The sequence below is a fragment of the Equus przewalskii genome, chromosome 17, assembly GCF_037783145.1.
Source record: "Equus przewalskii isolate Varuska chromosome 17, EquPr2, whole genome shotgun sequence".
Taxonomy (NCBI): domain Eukaryota; kingdom Metazoa; phylum Chordata; class Mammalia; order Perissodactyla; family Equidae; genus Equus; species Equus przewalskii.
The window spans coordinates 77,358,159-77,371,161 of record NC_091847.1 but is presented as its reverse complement, the minus strand read 5'-3'; the positions used below and the strand labels follow the sequence as shown (position 1 = coordinate 77,371,161).

The 13,003-nt window shown below is 36.1% G+C and overlaps 1 protein-coding gene across 7 annotated transcripts in view; it reads left to right on the top strand.

The window, feature by feature from the left end:
• RAPH1 (Ras association (RalGDS/AF-6) and pleckstrin homology domains 1) overlaps positions 1 to 13,003 on the top strand; it is a 116,121-nt gene that overhangs the window by 2,467 nt on the left and 100,651 nt on the right. For 2 of the 7 annotated variants that reach the window (XM_070580794.1, XM_070580793.1), the window contains exon 1: positions 499 to 777. The exons of the other annotated variants lie outside the window; for them this stretch is intronic. In XM_070580794.1, coding sequence (XP_070436895.1) covers positions 607 to 777 — 171 coding nt within the window. In that variant the 5' untranslated portion in view covers positions 499 to 606. Of the gene's footprint in view, positions 1 to 498; positions 778 to 13,003 lie in introns of those variants that run through there. 7 annotated transcript variants of the gene reach the window in all.

Below are 13,003 nucleotides of genomic sequence, written 5' to 3'. Positions count from 1 at the left end.
GCTATGTGACATGCACAGTTTCAAATGCTTTACATGTATTTACTTAATCCTTGCCATAATCCTATAAAGTAGGTTCTGTTAATGTCTGAGAAAACAGGCACGGACTACAGAGCTATAAAGGGGCAGAGCTGGGTTTGAAACCAGGCAGCATAATTCTTAGCCTTGTGTTCTTAAGCACATTCCTGTACTGCCGCCGTAATAAAATAAGTAACACACGCAGGTTTTTGTATTGTGGTAAAATGTACGACATGAAATTTACCCTTTTACCCATTTTTAAGCGTACAGTTCAGTAGTATTAAGTACATTGTCATAGTTGTACAACCATCATTATTATCCATCTCCAGAACTTTTTCATCATTCCAAACTGAAACTCTGTGCGTTGAACAATAGCTCCCCGCCCCCTCTTCCTCTAGCCCCCAGTAGCCACTTTTCTACTTTGTCTCTAAGATTTTGACTACTCTAGGTACTTGATATAAGTGGAATCATGCTGTAATTGTTTTTTTTACATCGGGCTTATTCGCTTAGCATAATGTCTTCAAGTTTGATCCATGTTGTAGCATGAGCCAGAATTTCATTCCCTTTTAAGGCTGAATGATATTCCGTTGAATGGATGGACCACATTTTGTTTTTTCCTATGTAGATGGACATTTAGTTGTTTCCACCTTTTGGCTATTGTGGATAATGCTGCTCTCACCATTGGCATACACACGTCTGTTCGAGTCCCTGCTCTCAGTTCTTTTGGGTGTATACTCAGAAGTGGAATTGCTGGATTATATGGTAATTCTATGTTTGATTTTTTTTTTTTTTAAAGATCGGCACCTGGGCTAACAACTGTTGCCAATCTTTTTTTTTGTTTTCCTCTGCTTTATCTCCCCAAACCCCACCTGTACACAGCTGTATATCTTAGTTGCAGGTCCTTCTAGTTGTGAGATGTGGGACACCGCCTCAACGTGGCCTGGCGAATGGTGCCATGTCCGCGCCCAGGATCCGAACCCTGGGCCGCCACAGCCGAGCGCCTGAACTTAACTACTCGGCCCCAAAGCTGGCCCCTATGTTTGATTTTTGAGGAAGTGCCATACTGTTTTCCATAGTGGCTATACCGGTTTACGTTTTCACCAGCAATGCATAAGGGTTCCAATTTCTCTACATCCTCACCAAGGTTTAGTATTTTGTTTTTTGATAATAGTCATCCTAATAGTGAAATGATATCTCATTGTGGTTTTCATTTGCATTTTTTTAATGATTAGTGATGTTGAGCGTCTCTTCATGTACTTATTGACTGTGTATCTTGTAGAAATGTCTATCCGAGTTCTTTGCCCATTTTTAAAATTGGTTTGTTTTGTGGTTGTTGAGTTGTAGGAATTCTTAACATATTCTGGATATTAATCTCATATCAGATCCATGATTTACAAATGTTTTCTCCCGTTCCGTGGGTTGGCTTTTCACTCTGTTGGTAGTGTCCATTGATGTACAAAAATTTTTTATTTTAATGAAGTCCACTTTATCTATTTTTTCTTTTGTTGCCTGTGCTTTTGGTGTCATGTCCAAGAAATCATTGCCAAATCCAATGTCTTGATGCTCTTCTCCTATGTTTTCTCCTAAGAGTTTTATAGTTTTAGTTCTTTGATTCATTTTGAGTTAATATTTGTATATGGTGTTAGGTAAGGGTCCCAATTTGTCCTTTTGCTTATGGATATCCTGTTTTCCCAGCACTGTTTGTTGAAAGGACTATCCTTTCCCCATTGAATGGTCTTGGCACCCTCTTATACATACATATAAAATTTTAGCACATTGAAAACCATAGTGCTACATGATTATAAAAGTAATTGGCAGGGGACAAGTATTCCTTCGTATAAAGTTTCTCTTACTAGCTCTGTGCTTATTTGTGAATTTTAAACAGATTATTGACAAGGAAAGTTGTAGTTTGCAGTAGATTTTTAAAAAATTCAGTCTTGTGCCTATCTGTTCCTGTAGAGTTGTCTAAACAATACCTTACTATGGCACATGCACTGTGTTCAGTTAAAGGACAGGTGGGACCCAAGCCCCTTTCTTTGTGGATGTACTCGTCCTGTGTAAGTCATTTGTTTAGTAACAAATGAACATGTGACACTTAAGTCCTGATACCATGTTATAGATGTTTTTATAGCTCATTGCAAGTTTTGAGTTTTTCTTGTTTGCCTTGGAAGCAGTTGTTAGATATTGTTACTCATTTGGAAAGAAAAAATTCTTATTTTAAAATTATTTTTTCATCAGTTTAATTGAAGTATATCCTGGGACTGCGAAGTGAACCATTAAAAACTGCTATCAAAACAATAGCGGCTACCTCCTTGCAGCTACTTACCTGAGTGAAATCAAAACAAAATTTTACAGAAATAAATGGATGCTTAGCTGCTCATAAGACTGTAACTAACATCTCTAACCCTAACTTGTCTCTTTATTTGAGTTTGTGATAAATTAATGTAATGTATTTGAACATAAAATAGTATTAGCAATGCTTTTGCCAGTCTTGTATACTTGGGATACTGTATAAGATTTCATCTGGAAAAGTTTTATTATGAAATATTAGAAAACTCCCAGATTATATGACCTCTAAAGCTTCATCCCATTCTCTTAGCACTATTGTTTTAAGACACAATATTTACCACACTTTGGGGCAGATGTCTTAAAATGTATCACTCATGATTTATAAATTGGCTTTTTAAAAAGTATATATTTTGCTATTAATAAAATACATATTGTTTCTCTGCTTCACGCAGAGCTGGGCATAATGGAGAAATCAAAGAGATAGGTATTCTCCCCTCCAAAATAGAGAAGATGCCAGTTTAAGTGGTGGATACAAAGAATCAGTAGAAAATTGAGGGAGCAGTGTCCAAAAAGAAGCAGAAGGGACTGGGATCTGAAAGCGAGTGAAGAGGTTAGGTTTGGAAAAGAAGAAACAAGTCATCCCTTTAAATGAGAAGAAAGGCAAGATTGGTAGGCTCATAATTGATGGCTTGTCATTATGTAACACTTAAAAATTAATCCCCCGGTGAAGAATGGTGAAATCTGGAAAAAATTAGAATTGGAGACATATTAAATAAGCCCAGATATTGTATAATTGTAATAAATCAGTTTTGTAACCGTACTTAAAAATTGGATGCTTTTTTGGAAATTACTTTTAGAGGGATCTTACTAAATTTGATATATGAAGAAAAGTGTTACCTAAGTCTGTACAGCAAAGCAACTAATAACGTGACTTGAAAAATACAATATATTCTTTATGTATCCCAGGTTGTACATTCCTCTATCCGTGGCTCCCAAGCATGGTTTACTTTCCCTTATTTTTCTAGTCAGAATCCCATTCGTCCTTTGAGACCCAGCTTCACTGCCACGCACCTTTGTGAAACTATTTGACACCAAGGCAGAGTGAATTGCTTTCTTCTTGATTCCTCTAGACCTTACTTGATTTGCCTTATGTTGTAGATAATTGTGTACTGTCTTAAGTCCCCCTGAGTTCTGGAGTATTGGAACTAAGGTTTTACTTACCTGAAATGCCTGTCAGTCCCTTAAATATAATAGAAATTCAATAAAAAGATTTTAATAAAAGTCATTTGAAGAATTCTTTACAGTTGGTGTTAATCTCCTGAAAGGATCCACAAAAATCTAGTATTATTTATTTTATTTATAAAGAATAATTCTTTGTTGCCTTATTTGGTTTATTTGATATTGTAACAGATGACTTTAGAGACTGAACAAAATCAGTGATCCCTCTTATCTGTCAGTAGAGTGCTTTATCAATGTTAATAATGGCTCAAAAACCTTTTTGTTTATCCTAAGTTTTAAAAATAAAAATATATTTTTGAAAGCAAAAGTAATGAATATGCTGCATTATATTTGAAATATCTTGGTTTTACTGCTTGGTAATACAGAATTCCAAAGTCTGGATCTTAAATCTGTTTGTTTTGGTACCTGGTCTTATTGCTTGTCTTGGCTAAAAGGCAGCGCCTGTAGGCACATAGACCCAACAAGAGCAGCGCGGCTTTCACTGTGTTTCCTAAATGGCGATGCTCACTGTTTAATTTCTATCCCTCAGTTATGCAGATTTGGCTAGCAAAGTTTGCTCTTCCTAATCAAATGAATGTGAGGATTTGCGTTTGTTTATTTTTAATAAATGTGTTCAAAATCTTCAGAAATTCTATGTTTGGAAGGCATTTAAAGAGTTAGAAAATGGTTTCTCTGGTTTTAGAGTGTGCAGGTATGAGTATTTCAAGATGGCACACATTGTTTTCTTTTGGAATGCAGTTATTTTCTCACTAAGGTTTAAAATGCTTCATTTACCTTTAAGGTACAGATAGAGGAACCATGTTTTTGCTTTTAAAAGCAATGACTAGGTAGCATAATGCTAACAGTCACTTATCACAGAAAGTCAGCAAATTTAGATTCTTTTTATTGTAAAAGATAAGTGCTTAACTCATCTTTAAATCTGACAGCTCTTTTTAAATACTTTGCCGTGAGACAACCAGTAAGCCTGTTTGGTACAAAATACTTATGGTCACTCCTCAGCCACATCAGTAACGTCCTGTAACACTTGGCGCTCTTCTCGCTTCAACTTCTCTTTGCTGCAGTAGTTGCTTTTGAAATTAAACCTTATTTCTCCTGCCCCTAACTTTCTTTTGTTGAGGTCAAAGCAGCTGCTTCATGAAGGATTATATAATACATTTTTTCCATAAAATATTGTTTCTATTAAGGAAGTCATTTACTGTTGAGTGTATCTTCTCTGGAACACTGATCTCTTGTAGCAGCTTACGAAAAGGTAGGTTCTTTCTTTCATTATTGAAAAAGAATCTGGCAGATGCTATCACTCTCCCCTTAGAATATTTGGATTACTTCATGTGATGTGTGACTGTCTGACAGGTGGCCATAATGAAGATGCCACTGCCATTTTGTATATTGAGGATACATATATATTATATTATATGACATTATATTATGCCTAAAAGACATGTGTATTAAGATAAAGATTAAATATAGGTAGAACCCCTAATATCTTCTTATTGTACCCCAGTGGATCATCACTCATAGCTCCCGAGGTACAGTCGCCTCTGTTTTGGAAACCGCTCTACAATATTACTGAATTACTGTTGTGGATAATGAGCATTTCATATAAGTTCCATTTCATAGTGTGTAATGTTTTCGTGTGAAGCCATCTTAAAAATAAAGCACTTGGGACAAGACATTCTGATTCTCTTATTAATTGGAAAGTAATGTTTGTGGAAGAAGAGTAGATGAGTTTCAGCAAAGTGAGATCTTAATAAAATTTATTCATCACCACAATTGAAACTATTAGCTTATTTCAGAATCTTAAATTTGGATTTTGCATTATGCTTTCAGGAATTATTCAAGGTGAATTAAAAGTACCCATTTAACGTTAATTTAGTAAATCAGTGGTGTCAATAGACCTAGAATTTCTCCATGTCCATAGTGAGCATTTCTTTTCTTGACATCCCCTAGCAAGATAGAAAACATTTTCCATGACTCTACCCTTTCCCTTTGCTGCCCTCTCTACTTCTCCTCCCCGTACTTGAAGCTAAGGTAAGTTTTGCTCTTCTATAACTTTGTATTAGTTGAATCATACATACCTACTCCTTTGTCTTGACTTCTTGCACTCAGCCTGATGTTTTTAGATTCATCCATGTTACTGCATGTATCAGTAGTTTGTTTCTTTTGATTGTGGAGTAGTGTTCAGTTGTACAAATATGTGGATACGCCATAAGATTGTTTATCCAGTTTCCTGTTGATGGGCATCTGGGCTGTCTCCTGTTTGGGACTATTACGAAGAAAACTGCTATGAATATTTTTGTGCAAGTCATTTTGTGGACAGATGTTTCGTTTCTCTTGGATAAAGGAGTAGAATTGGTAGGTAATAGGTAGATGCTCTCCCTTTTAAAAACTCGTATTAAAGAACAAAATACATTCAGAAAGAGTGCACGTAAGTGTACACTTTTACAACCTGAATACTCCTGTATAACCAGTACATAGATGAAAGAAAAGAATGCTAGAAACCGCCTCACATTTGCTTCTCCATCCTCCTGTCCCCTCATGAGTAGCCACTACTTTGACTCCTAACCCTAATTCTGCTATAAAGTTTTTTGGTTTCCTCGTTTCTCTAAAAAATTTTTTCTACTTTATTGAGGTATATTTCCGTATAATAAACTGCACATGTTAAAGTATACGATTTGCTAAGTTTTCATGCACCTGGGAAGCCATCACTGCAGTCAAGATAGGAAACATTTCCATCATCTCCCAAAGTTTCCTCCTACCCCATTGCAAATCATCCTGCCCCTCACCTGTCTCCGGGCAGCCTGTCACTGTAGAGTAGTTTGCATTCTCTAAAGGTTTATACATGGGATCATACAGTGTTCTCTCTCTTGTCTGTCTTATTTTCGTGCAGAATGATGATTTAAGTTGTTCCGTATTGTGGGATTTTTATTCCTTTTTATTGCTGAGTGGTATTCCAGTATGTGTATATACCACATTTTGTTTATCCATTCATCTATGGATAGATAGTAAGGCTGCTTTGATTTCTGGCTTTTACAAATAAAGCCGTTGTGACGTTTGTGTACAAATCTCTTCATGGATATATGCTTTCATTTCTCTTGGATAAATACTTATGAGGACATGCTGGGTTATATAGGGTAGGTGTATTTTTAATTTTTTAAGAAACTGGCAAACTTTTCCAAAGTTATCGTTTTATATATCCAGCAGCATTATATGACAGTTCTAATTGCTTTACGTCCTAACACTTGGGATTGTCAGTCTTTTTCATTCTAGCCTCTGTAGTGGATATGTAGTGGTATCTCATTCTAGTTTTAATTTGCATTTCCCTGATTACTAATAGTATTTCGTGTTCTTATTAGCCATTGGGAAGTGACTATGCAAGTCTTCTGCCCGTTTTAAAAATAGATTTGTTTATCTTTTTTTATTTAGTTGTAGCAGTTCTTTATATATTCTATATACAAGTCCTTTATCAGATATATATGTGAATATTTTCTCTTAACTGTGGCTTGACTGCTTTTTAATAGTGTCTTTCAAATAGCAGTTTTTATATTGGACTTCATCAAAATGATCAATGTTTCCTTTTATGGTTAGTGTTTTCTGTGTCCTAATAAATTTTGGCCTACACTAAAGTTGCATGTATCTCCATATAAATTCTCCTAGGAGCTTTATAATTTTAGCTTTTACATTTCAGTCTATGATCCATTTTGAATTAATTTTTGTTTATGGTGTGATGTAGAGGTCAAAGCTTCCCCCTGCTTCATATTTATATTTGTTCCAAATGCTTTCCATTTTTGTCAATTGTATCCTAATAAAACTAGGAAACATCCTTTCCTTTCTTCCTTACCTGACATTCTTGTTGAAAATCATTTGACAATATAAGTGTGGGTTTATTTCTGGACTCTCCATTCTCTTACATTGACATAATTCTCTATTCTTTTGCTAGCACTGCAGTGTCTTGATTACTTAGTCTTATAGTGAGCCTTGAAGTCAGAATAAATCCCCCAAGTTCTTGTTCCAGATTGTTTTGGCTGTTCTGAGTCTCGTGCTTTTCCATGTAAATTTTAGAATCAAATATTGGGATATTGGTTGTAATTACCTTGAATACCAAGTTCAATATGAGAAGAATTGACATGTAACAATATTACATTTTCCAATCTATTAACATGGCATATCTTTCCATTTATTTAGGTCTCTAATTTCTCTCAGCAGTATTTTATATTTTTCAGTTGGTATAGACTATGTTATATAAACACTGCACACTGTCCTATTTGTATCATTCCTTACAGCCAAATTGTTATTTACACATGCTTATTTTTATGATATATTAAATGAAGATTTGGTGTGGAGATGTTCCATATGATACCCTTATCTAATGCCTCGATGAAGCAACCATCTATTCTGATGTGACGATGCTAGAAATAGAGGAGACTAAAACAGTTATCTTTAGAAATATTAAAGCAGAAGTTTACGGCTGGGTATTATTGGTGTATTTCTTTTGGCTTGTATGGTTGTGGATATTAATATTTAAAGAGGCTTATATTTATTAACGTAGTCTGATATTTTTAGAAGCAGAAGTTAAAACAGAATCTTGTCAGTTTAATTTGGGCATAAAGTTTTACTAGAGGATTTTGAGTTTGCATTTTGTAGTTTACCTTCTTTTTTTCTCCCTCTCATTAATAATATTAGTAGAAATATACAATCCTTAGAAATATATAAAGAAGAAAATAAAACATAATCCTACACCCAGAAATAACTACAGTTAAAATTTTGGGTATGTTTTCTCTCATGTATCTGTGCGTATGTGTTTATATAGCTCACTGTATGCACAATTTAGTTCTTTTTTTATTTAAACTTATATTTCTAGTGTTTTCCCATGCATTAAATACTTTATGAATAATTTACAACATCTGCATTATAATCTGGGGGGGGATATAAAACACACTCGAATTTACGCCATTTTTCTTTTCTTGTAGGATATTTAGTTGCCCTCTCCCTCCCCATTTATTTAAAAATATTTCTCTTTTATACTTGTTCATAATCTTTGTCCATATTTTGAATTTTTTAAATAAAACTTTTAAAATTTTGAAACATTTTAAACCAAAGTATAAAACATAATAGAACTCTCCATACTCATCACCAGTAGTAGTGAATTGTTTATATTTTGCTTCAAATAATTTGTTTAAGGAGAAGTAACAGATACAACAAAAATCCTCCCCCAGGTAACAGTTTGTGTTGTTCCAATGCCTGTTTTAGTGCATTTAAAACATTTGTATCCATAAAATTTTGCTTATTGGTGTCTGTGCTTTTGAATTTTATATAAATGACAAACTATATTTATCTTCTTTTAAAATTTGCATTTTTCACTCAACCATATGGTTTGACATTACTTATACTGGTTCTTGTAGATCTGATTCTTTTTATCAGGATAAGCCAGTTTTCCATTCCCATTTTGAGGGATAGTTAGATAGTTAGGATGCCACAGTGAGCATCCTTTTACGTTCCTCCTGGTGCCTGCCTCCTGAGTGCTTGGACACTTAGACGTTGTATTGTGGGATAGGAGGCTGTGTAGTCTCCCAGTGCTCTCCACACTGGTGAGGAGTGTGTGTCCTTACCAGCAGTTTCCCGTTGCTCCACACCCTCCCCAACCCCTGGTTTTATCAGACTTACTAGTTTTTCCAATTTAATGGGTATAAAATGGATATTATTTTATTTTTTAATACATTTCTAGAGATATAGTTATTAGAATAAGGAATGTGAGGTTCTGTAGCATATTCAGTGAAACTTTTATCCATGGAAATTGTATTCTTTCAAATGTCCATTAACAAATTTCCAGTCACGTATTAAAGCTTTTAAAGAGTTTTGAATAAAATAATTGTTGTTTATGTTGATTCACAGTGGGATATAAGTGTTTCCTCTAAAGAAATATTCTGTCCTGGCTGTAAGACTGTTTGATGTAGGAGAATTTCCCAAACTGCATTGTCTTTTGTTTGTTTGTTTTTTGACTTTTCTTTTTTTTATTGTGGTAACAGTGGGTTATAACATATAAATTTCAGGTGTATATCGTTATATATTTCGATTTCTGGATATGCATTAACTCTTATGTTGTGACATCTATGTGGATAATTTAGATGATTGTTTAACTAATAGAATCCATGACTGATTTTACTTCCTGTGACCTTCTTGGGGGAACTATTTAATTTTTTGTAATCGTGTATAGTCAAGTAAAAATATAATATCCAGTTATATATATTTTTTCATTTCAACAGCTATTTGAGGAGTGTAGAAATGATTTACTCTGGAATGCTGAATATCATTCTTAGAAAATTTGTCTTCCTTAACCTCCTCCTGTGTGTGTGTGTGTAACGAAAAACATTTCAGATTTAAAGTATTGTAACATGGGCACATTAATTTTAAAAGGAAAGACTATAAAAGGTATAAAAGCTCTATTCTGTTGTTAGAAATTTTAATAAAACTACCTGAGAGCAGTGACCTTGTCTACCCTTTCAAAAGCTGTTCCCTGTGCTTATCGGTACAGTGCAACTTTTTTTTTTAGTGCAAATAAGCGTAGAGTTAATTCTGCTTGAACCTAGAATTCTGTCAGTATTTATTCTTAATAGTAATATTTAAGCTTTGGTCCTTCTGATCTTGTGAGAGAGATGCATGCAGGTAACAGCAGTACTAAACTCTGGATCTTTCTTTCTTTCTGTCTGTCTGTCTGTCTTTTTCTTCCTTCCTCCCTCCCTCTCTCCCTCTGTGTCTCTCTCTGTCTCTCTCTCTCCCTCTCTCTCTCTCTCTCTCTCTCCCCCTCTCCCCCTCCCCCTCTCCCCCTCAGATTGGCCCTGAGCGAATATCTGTTGTCAATCTTCCTCTTCTTGCTTGAGGAAGATTGTGCTGAGTTAACGTCTGTGCCAATCTTCCTTCACTTTCTTTGTGGGACACCACCATAGCATGGCTTGATGAGCAGTGTGTAGGGTTCACACCTGGGATCCAAACCCATGAACCCCAGATCACCAAAGTGAAGCGCACAAACTCAACATCTATGCCATCGGCCAGCCCCTGGATCTGTTTTTGACCAAAAAGAAAAGCTAATTTTTTAACCTAAGAATTCACTTGGAGCCTCTGTACGATGTAGGTGTATTTAGCCTCTAGGTGTCAGTTCCCTCACCATGATTTCCAGCTTGACTTCCTTGTGGTCCCATCTCTCTCTGCTCCTGTCCATTGAGGGCACCAAGCTCTTTTCTTTACGATCCAAAGGTCTGGTAAATTTATTGACTTTGTTGACAATTTGGGAGTTTACTAGGGAGAAGTCACGTGATGCAGAGCCTTATAGTCTGCACATCAGCCATGGCTGCTTTCCTCAGCCACTGCTTCAGACCTGCTATCGTTTTTGTCCTAGAGCTTTCTCAGAACTTCAGTCTAGGCCCCCATCTCAATATATTTTTCACAAAGAGTAGCACTGTGTTGCGTTATCTATTGCTGTGTAATGGATCACCCTAGAACTTACTGGTTGAAGACAGCAGCAGTCATTTCATTATGGTCTTGAGTGGTTCTGGGGTTGGCCAGGCTTAGATGTTTCTCACTTGGGAGTGTCCCATGCATCTGCAGTCAGAGGCACCTGGAGCTGGAGCATCTCGAGGATTCCTCACTTACCTGTCTGGTGGTTGATGGTGGTTGTGGGCTGGAACCTCACTGGGGCTGTGGGCTGGTTTCTGTACTTGGCCTCCTTGTGTGGCTTGGGTTTCCTCACAGCATAATGTTTGAGTTCCAGCAGCAGCTTTCCAAGAGAAGCAGGTGGAGGCCGTTAGCACCTTTCATGACCTAGCCTGAAGTCACTCAGCATCACTTCCACCTTAGTTACAGGTCCACCCAAATTCCAAGGAAGGGAATAGACTCTCCCTCTCAACAGGAAAAGTGTTAAGGCAGAAGCTCTTGCTTCTTGTAAGGAGAACATGTGAGACTGGGGATATTGTTGCAGTCATCTGGAACATACCATCCATCTTACCGTATCAGGTAGTTTTATTGATCCCCAGCTAAAATTCTGGTGAACAAAATTTTATCTTTTTTCTTTTATCTGAAAAAGTTTCATTACAGATGGTGAGGAAGTCACTGATAACTCAAATGCCACCATCTTTAAGAAGGAAGGTTAAAAAGTAGTGTTTAATCCTGCTCTCACTTTTTTTGGAGCTTTTAAAATACACAAATATGCAGACTCCATCTGATTCTCCCACTAATCAAAATGTACTGGATGGACCTCAGGCATATATTTAAAAAGATTCATGGCAAGTGTTGAAGAGGTTTCAAGCCTTCTCCCTATACTTCACATGCATTAACCACTGCCCGCCCCGCGGCATTGAGTCACTAATGTTTTGAAACTTCCCTTCACTCTTTGTATTCAAAATATATAATATCAGTAGTAAACAATGATAGTCTATACAGGAGTGGTAAATAGTGCTATATTACAGTAAAGAAAAAACATTTAAAACATTTAAAACTTTCACAGTGAAAGTGGAACTAAAATTGGATCTTGAGTATGTTTTGTATTGCTGAGAAACTCTTCTACTCAACTGGTTGTGAACATTATCTGTAATCATTTAAACAGATATCTTGGAGATGTTCAAGATGATCATTTTGCTCTAAAATGTAGAGGTTAAATACAAAGGATCTTTTTTCATATAGATGTTTCTATTTTGCTTATCTGTTTCAGACGTAGTTTAACAAAGCCAAAGGCGTTTCTCGTTGTGACAGTCTCTGAAAGAATACTGTAGAAGTATAGCATTTATTTATATGCCGAAACTATTAAATCTGATTTTAAATAACTCTGCTAATGGTGTTTAAACCGTTTTTAATGTTTTCATCAACCACTCACTCAAATAGAGAAGCAGAGAAAATATCATTCATTGATAGGAGCTGGGCCACAATGAAAATAGGAAGCCCTCAATAGATGTTACCTGTGCGCCAGACACTGGGCTGAGTCGTTTACGTAGTTGTTTCATTTCCACTTCACCATAATGGTGTGAGGTGAATTTACAAATGAGGAAGCAGGTTTAGAGGATTTAAAAGGGCTAGTACAAGTTCATGGAGCTATTCAGTGTTTGAGTCAGGTAGTCTAATAAGTGGAGAGGCCCAGCCCTTAACCAAGTGAAGAGGTTCATTCTCTTCAGCTGGGAATGCGTATGAAAACAGTGATGGAAGAAAGGACACCGCTTTAGCGGTATCTGCCAGTGTAGCCATCTGTGGAATGATGAACTGCAACCGGCATGTCGCCTCTTTTGTATATTGTGTATATGAGGCCAGTTATGTGGACCTTTTAGGTATTATCAAAACAGGGCACCAAACTTAACCTTGCCTGACCCTTGTTAGTGCTGGCCAATGTGATGAGATGAAAATCACTGATCTTTTGAAAGCCCCCTTCTTTTTTTATCCATCATACTGTATAACCAAAACTTATAATGGTCAGGCATTGTTA